Source organism: Leguminivora glycinivorella, chromosome 8 (assembly GCF_023078275.1).
Source record: "Leguminivora glycinivorella isolate SPB_JAAS2020 chromosome 8, LegGlyc_1.1, whole genome shotgun sequence".
Lineage (NCBI taxonomy): Eukaryota > Metazoa > Arthropoda > Insecta > Lepidoptera > Tortricidae > Leguminivora > Leguminivora glycinivorella.
Genome location: NC_062978.1, coordinates 17385429 through 17408460, shown reverse-complemented (window position 1 = coordinate 17408460; position 23032 = coordinate 17385429). Strand labels below are relative to the sequence as shown.

The 23032-nt window shown below is 39.5% G+C and overlaps 1 protein-coding gene across 9 annotated transcripts in view; it reads left to right on the top strand.

Moving 5' to 3' along the window:
• Nucleotides 1–23032, top strand: part of LOC125228977 (liprin-beta-1) — a 76072-nt gene that overhangs the window by 25393 nt on the left and 27647 nt on the right. For 3 of the 9 annotated variants that reach the window (XM_048133725.1, XM_048133722.1, XM_048133724.1), the window contains exons 1-3: nt 16473–16936; nt 17243–17880; nt 18790–18963. In XM_048133725.1, coding sequence (XP_047989682.1) covers nt 16675–16936; nt 17243–17880; nt 18790–18963 — 1074 coding nt within the window. In that variant the 5' untranslated portion in view covers nt 16473–16674. Of the gene's footprint in view, nt 1–9498; nt 9616–16067; nt 16345–16472; nt 16937–16963; nt 17174–17242; nt 17881–18789; nt 18964–23032 lie in introns of those variants that run through there. The other 6 variants (XM_048133727.1, XM_048133728.1, XM_048133730.1 and 3 more) reach the window with 4 other exon arrangements.

Here is a 23032-nt window from a genome sequence, read left to right as displayed (position 1 = left end):
GGACGACCGCCCGCCCGACAGTCTATTTGCCGCCCACTGGGCTCGGGTGTCGACCCGAGCTTGCACTGTGAGCTCGCCACGTTTGTTGCGGAAAAAACTTTATACTCGGCGGCTTATTCGCTAAATCTAATACATTGCGAGTGGCGGCGTAGATAAGTCTAGCCTGGCCTGGCCTAACGCGTTTTGCCATAGAAAAATAAGTTTTTCTACTCCCGTACTGTTATTCGTGAGTTACAAGGTCGTGCATAGAACTTTAAAACCCTACATAAAAGATGTCAGGACAAGTCTATCTAGTCTATACCCTGAAAACATTTAGTAGCAGTAGCACGATATAGCTGTTAAAGTTCAGTAAATACATTGCTACCAACTTAACAAACCAATTCGCAGAGTCCAGGCTCCTTCGTTTTCTGCTGCGTTCATTGGCGACGCGTCGAATCGCATTCAAATGTATGAGAACTCGATTCAACTCGGCTCGATTCGTCTTAGGCTTGCCACAGTCTTAAAAATTCATAATCTTAAAAAAAAATTGTATGCAAATTGACAGTTCAAACTGACACTGACAGATCTGTCAGTGTCAGTTTGCATACAAATCTTTTTTAAGATTATGAAAATTAAGACTGTCTGTTGCCGGCCTTACCCTGGGCGCACACGGAGGCGACAGTTGCACGGCGACATTTTTTGTCTCTGTCTTGGACGCATATAGTAACGACAGAGACAAAAGATGTCGCCGTGCAACTGTCGCCTCCGTGTGCGCCCAGCCTTAGTGGCCAGGCTTCAAAGAACCATACCATAGACAGTTTTATTTTCATGTTTGCACTCAAACTGCATATTCAAAATGGTAGGCGGTCCACTAGATAACTAAGATGACTGAAAGTAGGTATTTGTTGAATTTATAATTTTCTTTGAAAATAAGTGCTTGGTCGTAGAAAAAGTATTGTATGCAACGGTGTTTAACTGAGTCAAAAAATGCTCGTGGCGTCTTTATTAACAATTTTCGGCTTCGCCTCAAATTGTTACCCACGCCACTCACCTTTTTTGACCTCTTTTAACCACCAGTTGCATAAAATACTATTATGCAACAGGCGTTTAAATGAGGTCAAAAAAGACGAGTGGCGTGGGTAACAATTTGAGGCGAAGCCGAAAATTGTTATTAAGACGCCACGAGTATTTTTTTGACTCAGTTAAACACCGTTGCATACAATACTTTTTCTACGACCTTTGAATAGTTTTCTAGAATAACTTTCGTGAAATTCGCACTGTTTCCTACAAGTATTTTGAATTGTCCTCTGCAATGTTTCTGCACTCACCCTGTCGCTCGCACTCCCCCGCGCCGCCGCCCGCCCCCGGCCGGCGCCCCGCGGCCCGCTATATCCCTTAACGACTATCTAACAATGCTGTAAGAGCTATATCGTATGCGTGGGTACGCGGGGCGCCGGCCGGGGGCGGGCATCTTTTATGTAGGGTTTTAACGATCTATGCACGACACGGTAAATGACGAATAACAACACGGGAGTAGAAATAGTTATTTGTTATACAAGGGGGCAAAGTTGTATTTTAACGCCGAGTGTGGAATTGAAAAACGAGCAAGTGAAAGGATTCTATAGTTGAACCACGAGCGAAGCGAGTGGTTCGAGAATAGAATCCTGAACTTGCGAGTTTTTTAACACACGAGAAGTAAAATACATTTGCACCCGAGTGTAACACAAAACTTTTCCCCTCACTATAGCGAGGAAACTACAACGCAAAAAATGCGTTTATCACTGCTTCCAGTAGTTCCACAGGTGGTAAATCATCTTTTTTTCTAGATTCACCTACTTTTATCAATTTTAAAGCAGTTAATTTGACTTTATTCAAGGTCAAATTACTTTACCCACTAGTGGATAAAATGCGTTTTTACCCGCTGGTATTAAAGGACAAAACACGTGTTTCCGAGCTAGTGAGGGGAAAAATTAATTATATTTTGTTTCTGTTTGTAGCATTATTAGTAAAAATTACCTCGTGCAAATAATATATCAACAGGTTTCCACGGAAGACCAGCTACACCGGTCAAATCTTACATGAAAATCGGCTAAAAAAACAAAGTGTGATGTAAAGCTGGATTTTTGGTATGTTATTTGGAGTCCTTGGGGGAATGTAAGACTATATTTTGCAAGCAAAAAAAAAAGTGTGCAAACTTCGTAATTTAAAAAAAAAAGTAAAAAAATCGGACTTTTTTTGGTTTTTATTTTTTTATTAAAAAACTATGCATTTTTGGTCACAAGTTGCTTTGTAATGTTGAAAGCGCATTAAATTTCAAACAGTTTGACAATTTTTTTATCAATGTCCGTCAAATAGTTTTCGAGATATGAAGCGTCAAAAAAGGTTAATTTTTGACGCATTTATAAAATGTAGCGTTTTGCCAATATTTTTAGACAAATATCTGCAAAATACTTCATGATATGATATATATTGCAATATAACATTGTATAAAATTTATTTAGCTTTAGTTTTAGTGCAAATAAAGGTCAGTAAGACGAATAGTTACTTTGGTGAACAAAAAAATCTATAAATAGAGAAGCCAAGAGTCTGGTAGATTGGTTAAGGTAAAATAGTTTACGCTAAAAGTTTTAGGTTGAAAGTGCTATCTATTCGATCTTACATTCTTTGATATCCGTTTATCTGAAAAAATTGTCTAAGCTAACTTTGCATCGATTTAACTATTACTAATGAAGAAATAGAATACAGTAAAATTTTGAAGTTTAGTAAATTAGAAAAATATATCAGAATTAGTTACATTTTACTTTTCCTTTTTGAGGGTCCTGGTTCTGCATCTTGATGGCACAACTCCTGTAGTGATAGAAAGTCCACTTGAGTTGTATTTGACCACCAATTGCTGTGTAATAAACTACGGGAACGGAAAGCGCCCACGCCAATTATTAAGATACTGGAGAAGTAGTATTTCCAGCAGAAGAACGTAGTAAGATGGAAGTCAACTCTGTCCACAGCCAGCGGGCTAAACTGTGGCGTGAGACAAGGAGGCAGTATGTCTCCGGCTCTCTTCAGCGTGTACATGGATGGGCTGTCGCAGGCTTTGACTAGTACCGAGGTTGGCTGCTCCATCAATGGGCAAATGATAAATCACATCGCATATGCAGACGATATGATCCTACTAGCAACATCTGTGGGAGCTATGCGTAAGTTACTTGCAGAATGCGAGAGATACGCCAGCCAGCATAACATGAGATACAATCCGGACAAGTCTGAATTTATGCTCATGGAAGCAGCTCATATGCCCACACATGCACCACCTCTTTTGCTTGATGGAGTTCAATTGCGGAGAGTACACGAAGTCAAATATCTTGGCCACATCTTGTTGTCCAGTTTAAAAGACCAGGAGGACATAGAAATAAGGCAGAGGCGAGCCACCGCAGTAAGGGCAAACATGTTGGCTAGAAGATTCGCCAAATGTAGTGACAGCGTAAAAAAGACAGCTGTTCCTCAGTTTTTGTACAAACGTGTATACTGTAAATATATGTAAACTATCCCATTTGGCCATTACCATACACCGATTATTTCTGATCCAGTTATACTAGACTTATGATATAATCCTATTTTTTTTTAAATAACTGACACTCTTCTCTTAAATGAAAGCTAGTGAAATTTTCTACATTTTTATTTTACAATTTATGTAATAGCCTGAGTTGTTTTGCTGATATCTGTCTCAAAATATTAGCAAAACGAATATAATATAATGCTGAGGGGAGACCTTTTTCAGTGACGTTTATGTTAATATGAATAAAAGTGTATCAATAGACATAACATAAAGCTGAGTTTAGACCAGCAAGTTGTAGCGCAGCTTTCTGAGTACGCAATGATTAAATAACACGAGACTGTTTAGGTATAATTAAGATATATTAAGAAACGTGCATCCTAAAGTAAACAAACAAATCAAGTGACATGATATTGTCATGCAGACAAAAATAAGAACAGGCGAAATATAAAATTCAAATACTATGTAACATAGACATGCTTGCTGTAAGCCAGTAACATAATAGGTAACATGCAAATAGTAAGATTATATAAATACACATTACATTTAAATCTAACACGCCCTCTTAATGTGTATATTATAATTATTATCAAAACAGATCAGAAGATAGTAATGCACAACACATAATATTAAAACAAAGAATGCATTCCTAGACCGGACATACACTCGTAATGCTTTACTTTCGGTAAAGCCTTAGTTAATATATCTGCCAACATGAACTCAGTTGGCAAATACACCAACTTAATCTCCTGATTTTCCTTTAAGACATGCCTAAGAAAATGATGGCGAATATCTATATGTTTCATGCGGGAATGAAACACTGGATCATTGGCTAGACAAATTGCTCCTCGATTATCCACATTTAAGGTTACTTGTGCAAACTTACCCAATCCGATTTCAGTTAGCAAGCTGTTCAAATACATCGCTTCCTTCATCGCTGACGCTAAACTAACATACTCCGATTCGGAAGTGCTCGTGGCCACACATTTCTGTTTCTGGGATCGCCATACCACACACGCACCACCTAATACAAAAGCATAGCCAGAATATGAACGCCTGTCTAATACACAGCCTCCCCAATCAGAATCAGAATACCCCTCTAACGACTTACCAGTCTTTGTAAACACGAGTCCATACTCTTTTGTCCCTTGTAAATAACGCAATACGCGTTTCGCAGCGACCCATGCGTCTTTACGCGGGGATTCCACAAACTGTGCTAACTTAGAAACGGTATTTGAAATATCAGGTCGAGTTCCAACGGAAAGATACATCAAACTTCCAATTAATTCCCGATATGGATATTGCTCGTCGAATTTCGTGTCACTTTTAAAGGGTTCAAATTTCAAGTTCACTTCCATTGGAGTCGACACGGATCCTTTACAATTCTCAAAACCAAATTTCTGTAAAAGATTTTCAACATACTTTTGTTGTGACAACTTAATTTTACCTTTGACATTTCTGTCAATGTCAATACCCAGAATATATTTTGCGATGCCATAGTCTTTGAGTTCAAACTCACTGGCCAGTTGCTTTTTGAACTTTTCTATGTAAACTTTATTCTGTGAAGCTATTAATATATCGTCAACGTACACCGCAACAAAAAGTTTGGAGTTTTCGTCGATGTCTTCATAATATAAGCATGGCTCATTTAACGATGATCTCAGGCCCATGCGACGAAGTTGGTCGTCTAACCTGGCATTCCACTGGCGTCCCGCTTGCTTCAATCCATATAATGACCTCTTAAGTTTGCAGACATTGCCCCCAGCGCTAATATCAGCTAACATTTTCTTAGCTCGTTCATACGTGACAGATCCTACTTCCTCTAGCTCCAAGAGCTTCTGTAGACTTTCCTTACGCAGTTCAGGTATCTCCATATATATTTCTTCGTCCAATGTACCATTTAGATAGGCTGTGTTAATGTCTACTTGATGGATTTCCATATCCAATTCTACCGCAAGTGATGTTAACAATCGTATCGTGTCTAATCTGACTACCGGAGCAAAAGTATCGTGATAATCAATACCATATTTTTGGCTGTAGCCTTTCGCCACAAGCCTTGCCTTTTTCTTCTCTGTCTTGTCAATGTTCAATTTAGTTGTTAAAACGTAGCGGCAACCTACTATCGCTCGCCCGACTGGTCTCTCAGCTATATCCCAGGTGTCGTTCTTTACAAGACTTTTTATCTCCGATAAGATGGCTTCATTCCATTTCTGTTTTTCATCACTTGACAGTGCTTGTTTTAAAGTTATCTGGGCAGCACCAGCGAATTCCTGGCAGTCAGAATATTCTTCTGAGCTACTTTCTGTTTCAACATCTGGCATCCTTTTAGTTACACCAGCATAATCTTGACAGGCAGATGATCTTTCTACATTACATTCGTCAGACGATCCTTCTACATTACATTCTGCTTCGATTTCTTGTCTCACTTCGTTCATGTGGTAAATTTTTCTTGGTCTTCCAATGTGTCCTCTCTCTAAACGCGGTCTACCAGGCCCTCTCTTCATAACCTTGACTTCGTCAATACAGGAGCCGACATCTTGAACGCGAGTATGCGACGGACCAGCAATTGATTCCACATGAACCGTTACTGTCTGATTGTCATCCCCGTGCGATCCTGTCTGATCCACGTCATTTCTAACTTCCTGAACACTCTCTATTTGTGTTTCAATTGGATCATTTTGAGGGTTTGATTCTGTAGCAATACCTTTGGATGAAAAACTTATTTCAATTAAACCAGGTGAAGAACTCTTATTAGTATTCATCTGTACCTCTTCATTTCTGACTTCTAGGGGATCTAATTCACTACAGTCATGCTCGTATGTCTGTCCAATGAACTTTTGAAATTTGACATCTCGAGATACGACAAATTTTCGCTCCTGTGGTAACCAAATCTTGTAACCCTTTCGGTCGCTTGGATACCCCACAAAAATACCGTCTATTCCGCGTGGAGCAAATTTGTCCTTGTTTTCCTCTTTATTTAAAATGTGGACTCTAGATCCGAAAGGTTGCAGATAACTTACTGTTGCAGGTCTACCAAACCATTTCTCATAGGGTGTTTCGCCTGCTAAGCTGCTAGTTGGACATCTATTTCGAATATAACATGAAGTCAGTAAAGCATCGCCCCAAAATCCTGGTGAGAGACCTGATGATATTAACATGCACCTGGCCATTTCTGTTAATGTCCTGTTCATCCTCTCTGCTACTGGGTTTTGCTGGGGTGTACCAGGGATAGTCAGCCTTCTTCTTATACCTTCATCCTGCAAGTATTCATCGAACTCTCTACTACAATACTCTCCTGCATTGTCAGTGTGAAAGTATATTATTTTCTTACCTGTCAAATTTTCAACATGATTCTTATAAATCTTGAAGAATTTTAATGCTTCACTCTTTTTATTTAGCAAAAACACTTCGCACCATCTAGAAGAATCATCAATAAAAGTGATGAAGTATTTTCCTCCACCAAGAGCCTCATGACGCATGGGACCTACAATATCCGAATACACAATTCTCAGCTTCTCGTCACATGGTCCATTTCCTCTCGGGAACGGAGACCCAATCATTTTCCCACTAGCACAAATACTACAGTCATACAGTTGATTCAAATCCGCCATTTCAAATTTTATGCCAGTTTTGTTCAAAAACCTTGCCAAATCTTTTACGTTTAAATGTCCCAAGCGCTCGTGCCACAACTTTACATCATCATTCTTACCGATAACTGCTGAAGCAGTCCCAAGCCGTTCTTCGACATGATAAAGGTTACCCGAACGATTCGCGACCATGACAGTATTTCCAGTGTCATTCACAACATGAGCTGCATACTTATCGAATATGACTCTATAGCCCCTATCTGTAATTCTTGCAACTGAAATCAAATTGCATCTCAGATCCGGAACAAATAATGTATCTTTTAACTCCACAAATGTTTTTAAATCATCTTGGCATGTAAGTAACCTTACTGTGCCCTTACCTTTTACATTAGCTGACGAATTTGTGGCTAGGCTAAGCTTACCAGATACAGGTGTAAAAGAATTATCAAATTTAGGAGCCTCATTACACAGGTGCGAGGTGCACCCGCTGTCCATGATCCAGCCCTCATTCCCATCGCACGCAGCAGCTTTATTGTCTGAAATACAATTAAAAGTTACAAGACCGTAATTATAATTTTGTTCATCGCGATTAGACTTCGACACATACTTATCGGCACTGTCTTTGTATCGTTCCTTGTTGTCATTTATCTTACATTCATAGGCTTTGTGGCCATAATCTTGACACTTCCAACATCTACCTTTGAAGTAAGATCTACTGGCACCTGCTCCACTCAACGGCTTAGAATATTTTGCTTTTACAATAAATGCTCCATCGTCTATACCTTTCTGTCGCCTTGAAGAAAACTCTTCGATAATTTTAATCTTTAAGGCCTCTGGATCTGGCAACTCATCCCTAGACTCAATAGCGCATCTAAAATTTTCAAAACTTGGTGGGAGACTATAGAGGAGCATGATAGAGATTAAATCTTTATTCATCTCTATTTTCATATCAGCCAGCTTATTTCTGACGTCAAAGAAATGCATAACATGTTCCCTGATATCACCGTCTTCCTGCATTTTGTGAAGCAACAACTGTTTTAGTAACGTCGCCTTCTTAGCGGGTCCTTTGGAGGCATGCACGCTCTCCAGTTTCAGCCACATCTCTCGCGACGTCTTACAATCACGCAGATGACGTAATTCGCTAGGACTGATAGCAAGTATAAGATCGGACTTAGCTTTTGCATCTCCAACGCTCCACTCCCGTGCTTCCTCCACCTCGGCGGGCTTTACGCTACTCCCATCCACGTAGCTCCAGGCATCATTTTTTATAAGAACCGCTTCGGCCTGAATTTTCCACGTTTCATAATTTTCTTGAGTAAGCGGTTCTATTTTCATAGTAGTACTCATTCTGTTGACCTCTCTACGCCAACCTTTACTTCCGCATCAACCGTACGTACCACAAAATACGTTGACCTAAAACTGACTCGACTTCAATTTTAAATATACCTAGGGCTCCCTGGGCCCATAACCATTGTAGCGCAGCTTTCTGAGTACGCAATGATTAAATAACACGAGACTGTTTAGGTATAATTAAGATATATTAAGAAACGTGCATCCTAAAGTAAACAAACAAATCAAGTGACATGATATTGTCATGCAGACAAAAATAAGAACAGGCGAAATATAAAATTCAAATACTATGTAACATAGACATGCTTGCTGTAAGCCAGTAACATAATAGGTAACATGCAAATAGTAAGATTATATAAATACACATTACATTTAAATCTAACACAAGTTTTGAGACGCAACTATAGGTAAGAGTGAGTGGCAAACATCTGCATCTCTTTCTTGCATATACTTCTGTTTCAAAACTTGCAGCAATAACTTGCACGTCTTAACTCAGCTTTAGGAATTTTGTAAACGTCCTGAATAAATTTATTTTCTCTCTTTCTTTCATTATAATTTTTTTTTTTTAGTATGAATAGGTAGACGTTTGACCACGATCACACCTGATGGTAAGTGATGATGCGGTCTGCGGTGGAGCATGCCTACCTATGAGATACATATTTACTCTTGCTTTAAAGAGACCTGGATTGAACTTAGCCGCAAGTCAAAACACATGCACTTTTTTATATAGGGACACCTTACACTGATCAACCTAGCCCCAAACTAAACAAATCCTATTATGTAATTAATATAAAGACATAATTAGTATAATTAGGTATCTCAACTTGCTTTGGGTGCTAATCAGCGTGTTAACAATAGTCAAGTATGTTCTCTATAAAATAAAAATAGCCACCTATTTTTGTCTCCTTAGAATATTTTGTCGCGATCCACTGTGTCCATTTCTCCGCTGCTTACAGTGTGATGTGACGAAAAGAACAGTAGGAAACAAACACGCAAAGTTCATCACCACTTTCATTTTGGCACACGCATAGTGTGTATCGGGCGTTTCCCTTGATAACTCGGTTGTGTATTTTTTGTGCAGTGTACTTAGTGCTACAGCAAGCGTTAAGAAATTTTAACAGGATTGTTTTTATAATCGTTGTTATTACAGTGAGTTTCTGTGTTATGGTTTTTAACTAGCGTAGCTCGCGTGACCTAAATACGTTTATGCTCTCCAGCGAAGCAATTATGTCGAAAGCAATCTGGGAAACAGTAAACATGAAATTCGGTAGCGATTGCAAAACCATTGTTATTGATTCCGTTTTTACTGTTGCTCTCGTTTTAATTAAACAGTTATGGCTGGTCCTTTCCGCGTTATGAAACTGCTGGAAATAACTTAGTTGTTAACCTATATACAGCTACGTTGAGTTTCAGTATACCTGACACACCGGATTCGGTAAAGAGATTTAAAAATATAATTAGTAATAGTTAGCACATTTCATGGAAGTTACAATAAAAAAAATGTTTAATATAATTTAGGTAAAATAGTTGCGAGTTTATTCATGCTCCTAATCTTGATTCGCATTTTTTTTGTTGATTTGAAAATACTAAATACATTAAGTAAAATACATCGATTTGTTATAGGGAACTAGCCATTTCGTCGAATTTCAACTTAATTACTGGGCCAGTGTTAGTCAGTCCGTTACTAAAGACTTCTAATAAAAACTACAGATTAACTAAGACGAAGTTTAAAAAGTTTGCTATATAATTGGCTCTTTCAAATCGGAGTCAGTCATCCAATAAAATAAAACTGCCGAGAGCGGTGGCAGCCGGGACAAACGATCCCATTAGAAAAGTGAATAAAACAACTAGCAAACTGACCAAGTTGCTATCGCTGGGCCCAGCCGGGCACGGATCAGTTTCTGTGAACTCTAAAGTAAACACGACCGTTTTGCCAGAGGAACAAAATTCGCTTTCGTAAATTAATTTTTCAAGAGAGCCCTAGAATTAACTTCCGCGTTAGTGTTTAGCCGCGCGACGACTGCGCTCGGTGGTTGTCATCCTCAGACCGCTTTTATTTGGCATTATTTTTATGAAATTTGCGATGTCGTGCTTCGTATCGAACGGCTTCTTCGAGACACCTGTTTCTATATCGTGTTTTACTTGTTTTAGCTACTTACTTAAGTTATTTACAAAATCAGTTTGCTATTTTTTTAACCCCCGACGCAAAAACGACGGGGTGTGATAAGTTTGACGTGTCTATCTGTGTGTGTGTGTCTGTCTGTTTGTCTGTCTGTCTGTCTGTCTGTCTGTCTGTCTGTGTGTCTGTCTGTGGCATCGTAGCTCTCGAACGGATGAACCGATTTGGATTTAGTTTTTTTTTTGTCTGAAAGCTGAGTAAGTCGGGAGTGTTCTTAGCCATGTTTCATGAAAATCGGTCTACTATGTCGCAGTCGGGTGTTTTTTCAAAATTTTAATTTTGTTGTTAGGTTATCCGGACATCATTGTTTGGGCCATTATCTGTAGAAAAACATCGATTTTACATATGCGTGGAATGATTCGTGCAATGGCAGATAGGTAAAAGCGCTTTTATTGACACGTGATGAAATGAAATACGTTACCTGCCCCATTGCGCTGCATGGCACGAACTCATAGCGGAATTCATAATACCTACAGAGGACCATCATTGCACAAATCGAAGGCTATTAGTAGATTGTGACACAAGGGAGCAAAATGTTATATTTACAGTCAACAGTGTACATCGAATCCTGAACGATGCAAAGAATTCTATAGTTGGTACCTACAAGTGAAAATTGAAAAAAAAAAAAGTATGAAAATTGAAAAAGTAAACTCCACGAAATATCTGGGTGTAATGTTAGACCAACGCATGTCCTGGTATTGCCATACTGAATATGTCAATGTGAGAATACGCAAAATTATATGGCTATTCAAAAAATTAAAACATATTACCACAAAAAAAATATTAAATCAGTTATATATAACATTAGCCCAATCCGTAATGACATATTGCATATCAGTATGGGGTGGCTCGGCAAAAACAAAATTTTTGGAGGTTGAAAGGGGTCAACGATGCTTGTTAAAAGTCATGTACTCTAAGCCATACAGATTCCCAACGAGAGATCTCTACCACCTTAGTGACCTTCTGTCAATGAGGAAGCTATATATCTTGAGCATAACAACAAAACTACATAAAACATTACCATTTAATCCAGAATTGCTCAACCGTAGACGGAAACATAATGTTGCTCCCCTCTTAACAACAAAATCTGTGTTTGCTAGGAGACAATTTGCAGCGCAATCAAGATATGTGTATAACAAATAAAATAAAATATTAGATATATATCAATTACAACTATATAAATGTAAAAAAGTATTGATTGAGTGGCTTAAAACTGTTAACTATGAGGATATAGAGGCTCTTATATGCTAACTCAGAAAATGTGGTCAATGAACTCTTGCAGGAAAACCCGAAATGTACCTAATTAAAACACACACGCTCACACAAAAACACAAAGAAATACACCCACACTCACGCACACAGACACACTCACGCACACAGACACACACTAAATAACTTACTTTAAGTTCATTCGTTCAGTAAATAGCTTACTTTAAGTTCTTCTCTTTAATCTATTCTTTATCATTTGCCTAAATTTGTTAAATCTACAACTTATTGCTACGGAGGAGCGGAGCCTCCTGTTACAGGTATATTATACTTAAAAGGAAGCTCCAACCTATAACTAAAAATGTAAACATTTATTATCGAATTAAATATTTTTCATCAAAAAAAAAAAAGTGTGAACACCCAAGCTGGATTATTTTTTTGTTACTAGGTGACACATACTGCTTGTGACATCAGCAATGAGAAATTTTTATGTTCTAAAATATTATGTTATTCTAAAAAATATGCAATAACCACAAAATTAAAATTTTGAAAAAACCCCCGACCGCGACATAGTAGACCGATTTTCATGAAACATGTCTAAGAACACTCCCGACTAACTCAGCTTTCAGATAAAAAAACGAAATCTAAATTGGTTCATCCGTTCGGGAGCTACGATGCCACAGACAGACAGACACGTCAAACTTATAACACCCCTTCGTTTTTGCGTCAGGGGTTAAAAAAGAATGAAATCGTAACCTAGAAAAGTGTACTTTTCTTCTCTCCTCTCATCAGGGCAGTGAAGAGAAATGTATTATTTATTGGTTTCGATTTACCGATTTATGTGGTTCCTAAAATTAACACAATTGTCAGATATTGGTACATACCGTTTAGAGATTAGAGACAATATATTGAGCTTCTGCCCAATATTTGGCTCGTGCCAAGAAGTTTTTCAAACATTGGTTTTTATACGCGGTGAAGTGGAGTTACCTTCGCATTCGTGAGAAAATCGGACTAATCCGAATAAGGAACAGTTTGCCCTCTGGATTCCGAATGGGACATTTGAGTAGTATAGTGTTTATTTATTTTAGTGGAATGAATGTTGTGTTGTGAGTAACCTTGCTTTTTTTCTAGATTCAAAATCCATTCGTTTTCTAAATTCTTACAATTAGAATACCAACAAATACTCAGTAGGTATTAATCGACATTAAATCAGTGATACGTGTTTAGAGTTTAATTATAATTACTTACATTCCTTTGATGTTCATATTTGATCATTAAGAAATGATTTACTAGTAGGTATTTTCAATTAAAGCGATCAATATTGCGGGCGGCACGCGAATTGAATTATCGGAATACATACGTTATTAATTTATCGGCCTACGCTAACGATTGTATTTGCCGGCTCGGTGGTAGCCACAAACGAATCATCTTTCATTGGTTTAAGTATGTTAGCACATACTAGGGTACACGCACACTAGGGTAGCACCAAGAATCTTATATACATGGATGTTGCACGCCGAACATTACTTTGAAGCCAGAAAATTTGACCTTGAATTACGTCACGCCGGTCTTGCATCTCTTTCTTTAGGGTGTCCATGATTAAGCATACATTAGGGATATCCCGCGGAATTTGACGTATTACATCTCTCGACACAGGCTTAAAACCTTTGAACCTCCGTTTTGACAATATTCTCAGCTTGATATGATATTGATATGTGTTAAAATGTCACATATTAATATTAGCGCCATCTATCTGAGCGTACCTACCCCAAAGGTGTATCGCCATCTAGCTCACCGTACCTTTTTCTGTATGGTTTTGAGGTACGTTTTTTTCTTAGACTTTATCTGTCTATACGGAGTTACATAAGTATTTGTCTTTTACTAACTGACACCTGTGTTTATTAAAGGTCACTTTAAACCATCACAATAATATTTTGGTAGTAACTACTGGGAAAACTAATCCCAGTAGCTATCAACCCCCGGTATGGTAATTAACAATGTGGGGGAAATTCCAGTAGTTAGGACAGGTAAAAACTTGGTGGTAACTAGTGGGAATAGCCACAAAAATATAAGGGAAGTATTTGTCAATGGGGAAATAATGAAATACTAGGACGTTTTAAAACAGTATCTTTATTTTTAAGCGCCGCCCCAAATCTCAAGGAAGGTGGTTCTCAATTCGTACTTATTTCAATTCTCTTCGCATGTATATATGTATCTCAATTTAATGTTTATGCCACGATATATCCGTCGTTACTGGACTGATTTTTAAAATTTCTTTCTGTGTCATAATCTTCAGGCTTAAAGTGCAAATCTGCAAATTGTCGAACGCTCTGAAACATTTCCTTTTATCGGTACAATCGACAGCCAACAGCCAATGCTGCCTCCTTCCTTCATCTTTTGGAACACTGAAAAGTTTAATATTATTCATGTTAATTGTAAAGACATAAATTATATAAAGTTGGTATTATTATACTGTGATATGAACTATGAACATAGAAACCGTACCAAGTTGATAGATTTAGCTCCATTCAATAAGAGTAAATACCATGCAAGAAAAAAGATTGGTCACCCTAGTCGTAAAACCACACATAGCATTATTTTTCTTTAAAGGTCATATTTATCGTTCTAAACCTATTCGTGGGAATTTTGATATAATTTGAGACAATGAAAACAATATAATGATAAGAACTAACCAAGATTACAAGCAAAATAGAAGAAAATTTATTGCCAGTGAGGTTTATGAACATTTTGGTAAAATAAGTACTTACTTGTGAAATTTTACGTCGGATTTCGGTTTCCATTTACTTCCACAATGGTTCACTATGCAATACATAGCTCAGAACTTAAGTAAATCGTCGAAAAACGTTTATTTTGCAAAATAAATCTCTGAATCGGTGAATGAATTTTGACAATTCTGACATATCGGGCATATTTTCTTATTATTAGTGTTCCCATAGTACGCAGGAGGTAAATACCGGAGAAATAAGGCTTTTGATTGAGTTTTTTTTTGTATAATACAAAGAAAAGTAAGTCAATTTGATTGAAGAATGTTTTATACGTTTTTTTTATTAACTTATCTGGCAATACATCACAGTGTTGGAATGAGATAGAACATAGGAGTAAAGGTGAATGAACCTGGCTTCAACTCATTGGTCGGCACGCACTATCCAGAGATATATATAAAATTCTTGGGTAGCACACTAGGGTACACGTCACCGTAGCTTACGCTTCGTATTAAGCGTATCGGAGCTAGAACAGTTCTAACAGTTCCGAGTTACTCCCTATCGCTCCTCTAGCGGTGTGACAGAGCCAGACTGCGTTTCGAGCTCTTCTTAACTAGAGGGCCAGGGTTATAGTATGAATTTTCAGAGATGGTTTTTTTGGCTTTTGCCGTAATCTGTTAAACAAAACCCTTTGTTTCTATTATTCACGGCGGCTAGCTCCCGTTTAAACGGCACGCGCTAAAGTCTCCGTGTAGTTAAAAAGCAACTATCATGATAGCAATAAGGTTCTACCTAAATACATACTGTACTGTTGTTATTCCTACTGAAATTATTGCAAGTGACTAAATAATTAGGTAAGTACACCAACGTTACAGTTGAACGTGCAGTTCCCATACAGTTGGATTACACTATTAAAATTTTACTATTTACAGTCCGTCTGTATTAGGTCTTTTCGGCCTTTTAAAAACGATTCTGGCGATACCAATATTCAGAAGTGAGACTGTGTATGCATTATGCAAGTTAGTAATTTATTTATCCCAGCATCTTTTGTTTCCAAGCGGTAGTTAATTTTAGATATTCTTGGAATAGCACGTGTTCTTCGCTCGTCTATGCGTTGAAATCGCCGTTTTATCGGGTATTCTCCAGGGAACAGCTGTCGATCTATTTCCGAGACGAGGGGCATATTATTATATTGCTCGAACGCACCCGAACAAGACGCCTGTCACTTACAGCGTTGAACGTATACCTACTCTACCCATTATCCTTACACATTTAACAAGGTTGTAAGCGTAGGCTCAGCGAAGTAATGTTCCCAAACGACTGTTTGGGAACATTACTTCGGAACCAGACTCGGTTCGCAGCGGTTTTGCGTCTAACGTTGATTAGGTGCGTTACGTTTCCTTGTTGAGATTGAATGGCTATATTGACCTACTTACTCTTAATAGTAAATGTTGAAGGCTATATTATTCAATAATTGTATTTTTGGCATCCAGATCGGGAAGAGCAAAGATGAACTGTTTAAACTCTCGACATGAACTTCACGAGTTCGACCCGATTGAACCCAGTGCGCCGTTTTACTATCCGCCTTCACCGCCGCCGTACAACCCGGAATATATATACGGAGTTGTCGAATGCCAGCCGGCAAGTTTCAGCTCCGCGTATGAATGGGGTGTGTGCTCGCAGACATATGTCGAGAGCACATGTACCGAGGACGGAGGCGGGTGGGGGCGCGCGCGCCGCTCGCTCTACGAAGGCGTCAACTGCATGCCGGTGAGTGAGACGAATTGTGCTCCGCGCGCAGCACGCCGGAATATGCCGCGCTTACTTTGTGTTTTACTATTCCTAATTGTTTTTGCAGTTGCCCATCATAATACACACTACATACGCTAGTTTGTGAAACTAATCTGAATACAAAGTGCTTGCAAATGCAACGAGAACACCCTTGAGCGGGAATTTGTGCTTTTGTTTTTATTTGCCGTTTTATACCTTGGATCAAAAGGGAAGTTTGTCCGGAATGTTTCAGGCGCCCATACTGCGATCTATTTCCGGGCGCGGGCGTCGGCCCTACTCGATTAAGCGCCGCTCATTTTGATCTAAAACATGCGCGAGCTCGGCCGCGAAGGCTCGGTAGTGGCGGCCACCATCGCGGCTTTGCACAGTCGTTCCGCGAGTGACGGCAAGCACAGAGCTTCCAAGCTCCGCGCTACAAGCGTGCAGAGTTGCAATAGTGGCCTGCGGTCTGAAAGGGAAGACTTGCGGCGCGTGTCGGGGTGCAGCGAGCGGCCCCTCTCAACCGCGTCGGAGGCCTCGGAGCGCGACTCTGCATCCGTGCAATCTAGCGAGGAGCCGCCCCCGAACGAGAGTACGTAATTACTATGCGTGGACGATGCACTGACGTAGCGTATGACTGGAACGCGGCCAAACTCTAAAATAGAGTTACGCCGGTGACTCGTACAGAGAGCTTGTCGCGCAGTGTCGCTTGCACGGAGCCTCATGTCCGACCGCGAATACTTGACGGAGCCCTTCGACGAGGACGAGGAGCGTGCGGCGGCGGGCTACGTGCATCCCGCCGTACGCTCCTACATGTACTCGCCTATGGGTTAGTGCGAATCGTTCATGAGGCTCTCGGCGGCTCGCTCGGTTTTTACTGACTCCTCTCTCGTGACAGGCGGCGACTCGGACAGCCCTGACGAAGCAACAGTGAAATGCACGGCGTGGCCGGACGGAGCTATACCCGCGCGCGCCGATTCCAGCGACACCGAGTCCACCTCGTCGGCCGACGATGATTCCGACTTACAAGATTTCGAAGTTCGAAGCGCCGAAGCTGACTATCGAACTTTAACACCTAGCAGACGGCTAGACAACTCGACGCGTCGAGACGATAACTTCAAATGGATGCCACCGGAAAATATGTCAGATATCGTCGAGCCAACTTCCATGGAATCGCGAACGGAAGAGCAGGTGTCGGGTAGTTTAGACAGGCGAAGGCGAGCTCCCGCCGATCGCAATGACCGTGACCGTAAAACTAGGTCATCAATGTCCACCAAACCGCCACAGCACCCTTCCAGCGTCCGCGCGTCACCACGACCGCGTCGCTCGCGCGTGGAGGAAACGCCTCCTGATCTTCAGAGGAGATGGAACTCGTACGAGCACTTCCGATGGGGTCCTAGCCCCGACGGCAGCCCCGGCGGATGGTGGCCTCCCATGTGCTGGTGCCACGGACCACCTCCGCCGCCCTGTTGCATGCACGACCGTTCTTGGCCCTCACACCCTTCTCTTCCTCCAGTACCATCAAGGCCGTATAAGGTACTTACACAGTGCAAACAAAGTGTGTATTGGCATTGCTAATGGTATTTACACCGTTTCGTTATTAGTGATATCTACATTATCTCTGGCCTACTTTAAAAGTAGGTAATGAGTTTCACGCTTCATTTGAGAGATGACATGACACTGAAAGTTAATTCAATTAAAATTGTCACAGCAGCGTTAGTTAATGTATGTACAATAAAATAGCTACCTATTTGAATTGCATAATGTGATGTTAGTTTATTAATAACTAACTTTCGTTAGATGTTTTGATGTTTTTTTGTTTATACTTATAACATTTTAACCAAGGTGAATAAGTAATTTAATGTTAATACAAATAAGTTTAACAACGGACTATTTCTACTGAAAACCAGATATTAATTATTTATAGTTCATTTAGTACAGTCACCGGCAATAATATCGCATCGCACAAAAAGAAGGCCGCAATAATATCTGAATCAATCTTATTTCAAGAGCCATAAGAGCGTATCGGCTATAATGCAGCCTTCTTTTTGTACGATATTGGTGACAATCAATTGTATGTTAGCTACAACTCAGTACGTATAATTATCCGTGACGTTTTCATTAATTTAAGTAACACAACTTATTTTCAATTTCTTATTGTGCACGATATGTCGATTCAATGACATTAGATATAATTGATTGCCTTATGCTAACACGGCAATTTTAATGTACTTAATTATTAATGAGACGGAAGTTTTTGTGTTAAAACAATAGTGGTTGACAAAAATCTAGCTATATCGACTAAATATAGTTGCTGGTATCCATATTTTTGTACGAGAAAATATCTACTGCGAAATAGATAACAAAACACGTTTGATATATTTTTTAGAAATGGATAAGTCCCTAAGAATCAAACATCGGCTAATATAAACTAATCTATTCCAGAATGACGCCGAAGACCGTGTACGTCGGCTCGAGGCGGACAAGGAGAGCTTACACCTGCAGGTGCAGGTGTTGTCAGAACAAGTGTCTGCACAGAGTGACAAAATGGCCGACCTGGAGCGCGCTCTGTTGGACGCCAGGCAACGACTGGACGACGCCGAGCAGAGATTACAAAAGGTAAATATTAAGCGCGGTGGTAGACCTTTGATAGGTCCATACAAGTGCAGGTGTTGTCAGAGCAAGTGTCTGCGCAGAGTGACAAGATGGCGGACCTGGAGCGCGCACTGCTGGTCGCCAGGCAAAGACTGCCAGACGGCAGAAGTTGCAAAAAGTATGTGCACTGATAAATGTACCATTGGTTTAAGTCGATCAAGGAGAGCCTACACATGTAATTGCAAAACTGGCCAGAATTGTCTGTCCTTCTTTATAAACTGAACTTTATACACTAATAGGCGATGTACCTATAGACGTAAAATTCGATATAACGCCATAAAAGCTTTCCACGAGATCATGTCAATTCGCATTAGGTATCTGTTAATGGTTATTAGTCTATAAAATAATACACAAGTATTTTCAGTATTTGTTGGTGTTGGAAATTGTTCGGCACGGCGTAACGAACTCCCACGATAAACTTACTGTTCGCCAAGTTGCAAGTTTCGCAGCTTAGCTTGCTGGCTCGAGGCGTGAACCGATGTAGGCGCCAATGAGGCGTTTATGATAATCTGATTACGAAGTTGGGTAATTTTCATGGGAGAGTGATAACGTGATAAATCTGATAATTTTGCAAGCGGATTTGAAATCAGTGTTCAATTGTAAATAACTTACACAGACAGCCACTCTATTCTCAATCAATTTCGCGCGCGTCAATTCAGTATAATAAAAACATTAGAAATATATGAAGCCACTTCATAAATCATAACATACACTACAACACATAAAATTGCTGTTGCTCATTTCTCATTTATTAACTCTTCTTGTTCTTAATCACTAACAAAACCCCAATAAATATTATTGATAGATTATTATCGGTTACCTTTACCTATCATATAGGCTTATAACGTATAACGTAACCTCCCCGAGCGGGATTATCTCACCCTCGATCTACTTATGTTGTGATTAAGAGGATTATCCTCGATTCTTTATAGACTCGTCAGAATCAGAACCAAATTTTACAAAAATGTAAACATACTAACATTTTGATGGTTGTGGTATGCTAGTAAAAACCGTAAAAAGCGACTTCCAGTCTCCTCATTCCCTCGCGAAAGGAGTAAAGGATTATTACGGTAAACTCTTTAGCATTCAGTACGGCCTAGATCCCGGGCTATTGAATAATCATGGCCGCGTAGGCCGCCATTCCTGTTGTGAGCCCGACACCTTACTACATCGCGAATGCTGATTACCCGCCGCTTCAATAGCTGTTTCATAATATATTTATTTAAATTTTAAGAAACTTATGATGCTGTTTCAATGTCTAATTAACATATTAACTGTTAGAGTAAAAACACCAGGTCACCACTATTAATTATACAGTTTATTAAACGGAATCTCAAAATACAAGTTCAATGACGAGCTATCTTCAAGTGACGCTCTGAGTCCGTCTGCCGCCATTTTTGACAGCGATGCCTAGGGATGGGGACCAGCGACTAGTGATGTCCTTACATTCGCCCATTCTGACCTTGACCTTTCGTCCCGAAGGTCTCTGCTATCCATGCTGCTACTGATGACTGCCGCAGTCAACGCAGCCGAAGCAGGCCGCGCCTCCAACTGGTGGCGGTAGACTTCATCTGTTCATTTGTTCTTTTCTTTTCTGCAAAGTGAACAAGAACTTTGTATACTCCAGCTATACACTCAGGCCCTGGTCCTTTGAAGTGATTAACTCGAGAACCGTTGGAAACGGCCGGTGTAGTTTAAGACTAACTTACACCAAGATATGTAATTGGCCTCATTTTATAGTCGAATCATAGTAATGACATAACTAAACTCAAGATTGCATGACCAGACTAGCCTAGTACAAGTAAGTCAGGTCATTATTTAACAAATCCACAGCCAGTAAGGCTTTAAAACTATTAAGGTGCGATGGTACGAAAAGTACATATTTTACCGCCATGATCGATACTATATATCAGTCAAATTAATTATGTAAAATAGATGACATCTAGCGGCGGGCAGGTAATTACTGGTGTACAAAACACCATCTAATATTTGCTTGTAAATAACTTCACCCATCAATACATTTCATTTATTTTCAGGCAAGTATTATGCCATTTATGCCTTAAGTTAAGACTTACGTGAGCGGTGCATTCCAAACTAACCAACCGCTCAATATAATAATGATGATTGGCGTCGTTTAAATAGCAAATACATGGAACAAACTCACAGTTGGCTTCGTCACTGTAGGCTGTGAAGCTCCCCACATGCGCAAGAAGACGTACAACTCGTGAGAGGTTAACATGACACACCCTATGCGTGATCATTAGCCAAGCCACCTTCCAACACAGCACAAGCTCTTGTTAAGAAGCTCTGTAACATACATGGGAAATACTAAGTTCCTTAATGTAACGAGAACGTGATAATTTTTCCTTGGAACTAAGCCAGTAGGTGATAGAATCAGTACAACACAACTGTCGTTCAAGTAACATGATAAGGTTACGAGAAATTAATTTACAATTGGCATAGTAGGTGCTCTCAATTACAGATCCGGCTTACATAGCCGTTAAATAATTTAGTAATAAACAATGACAATCAAGATATTACAAAATATTGTCATGTAATATATATATTTTTTTTTTTTCATGAATATATATTAAGCAGAATACATGGCTGTTCCTTGGCAGGACCTTTAACAACCGCTGATTATTTTTTCTATCAACATGATAAAATTAATAAATGGTAATAATCAATGTGTACTAGCCACCAATTTTGCTATAAGACAACACACATTACCATATCAAAGCTTCATACGCAAGCCACGGTGATACGGCTTCTTTCGTGGCTGTCAGCGCAACGACCGCAGAAGTTGGCCCTTCATGACAAGGTTGTCGCGCAGCCTGTAGCATGCATTCGTTCAGCTAGGCATTCCGAACAGTTGCTCTCTCCGCTCTATTGGAAACCGTAATTTCACCAGCGACCTCTGGAAAGTATGCATGTAAGTGACCCTTTCAAGGTAACCTTGAGATCATTACTCTTTAAGGTCATAAAACATGCTTTTGACAAACAAGGTCTCAAGCTAACCTCTTAAGGATATACCTCTTAAGGACTATATAACACATGATGGCATCTCTGAAGACCTTCATCACAAATAACAGAAGCAGAACAATCCTCTTAAGGATAGACTATATAGCACATGATGGCGTCTGTAAGACCTACATCACAAATAACAGAAGCAGACCAATCCTCTTAAGGATAGTCTATATAACACATGATGGCGTCTGTAAGACCTACATCACAGATAACAGAACAGAATTAGCCTCGTAAGGGTAGTCTATATAACATATGATGGCGTCTGTGAAGACCTACATCACAATAACAGAAACAGAACAATCCTCTTAAGGAAAGTCTATGTAACACACGATGGCGTCTATGAAGACCTAAATCACAAATAACAGAAACAGAACAATCCTCTTAAGGAAAGCCTATATAACACATGATGGCGTCTCTGAAGACCTTCATCACAAATAACAGAAACAGACCAATCCTCTTAAGGATAGTCTATATAACACATGATGGCGTCTCAGAAGACCTTCATCACAAATAACAGAAACAGAACAATCCTCTTACGGAAAGTCTATGTAACACATGATGGCGTCTATGAAGACCTACATCACAAATAACAGAAACAGAACAATCCTCTTAAGGAAAGCCTATATAACACATGATGGCGTCTCTGAAGACCTTCATCACAAATAACAGAAACAGACCAATCCTCTTAAGGATAGTCTATATAACACATGATGGCGTCTGTAAAGACCTACATCACAAATAACAAAAACAGACCAATCCTCTTAAGGATAGTCTATATAACACATGATGGCGTCTCTAAAGACCTACATCACAAATAACAGAAACAGACCAATCCTCTTAAGGATAGTCTATATAACACATGATGGCGTCTCTAAAGACCTACATCACAAATAACAGAAACAGACCAATCCTCTTAAGGATAGTCTATATAACACATGATGGCGTCTCTAAAGACCTACATCACAAATAACAGAAACAGACCAATCCTCTTAAGGATAGTCTATAT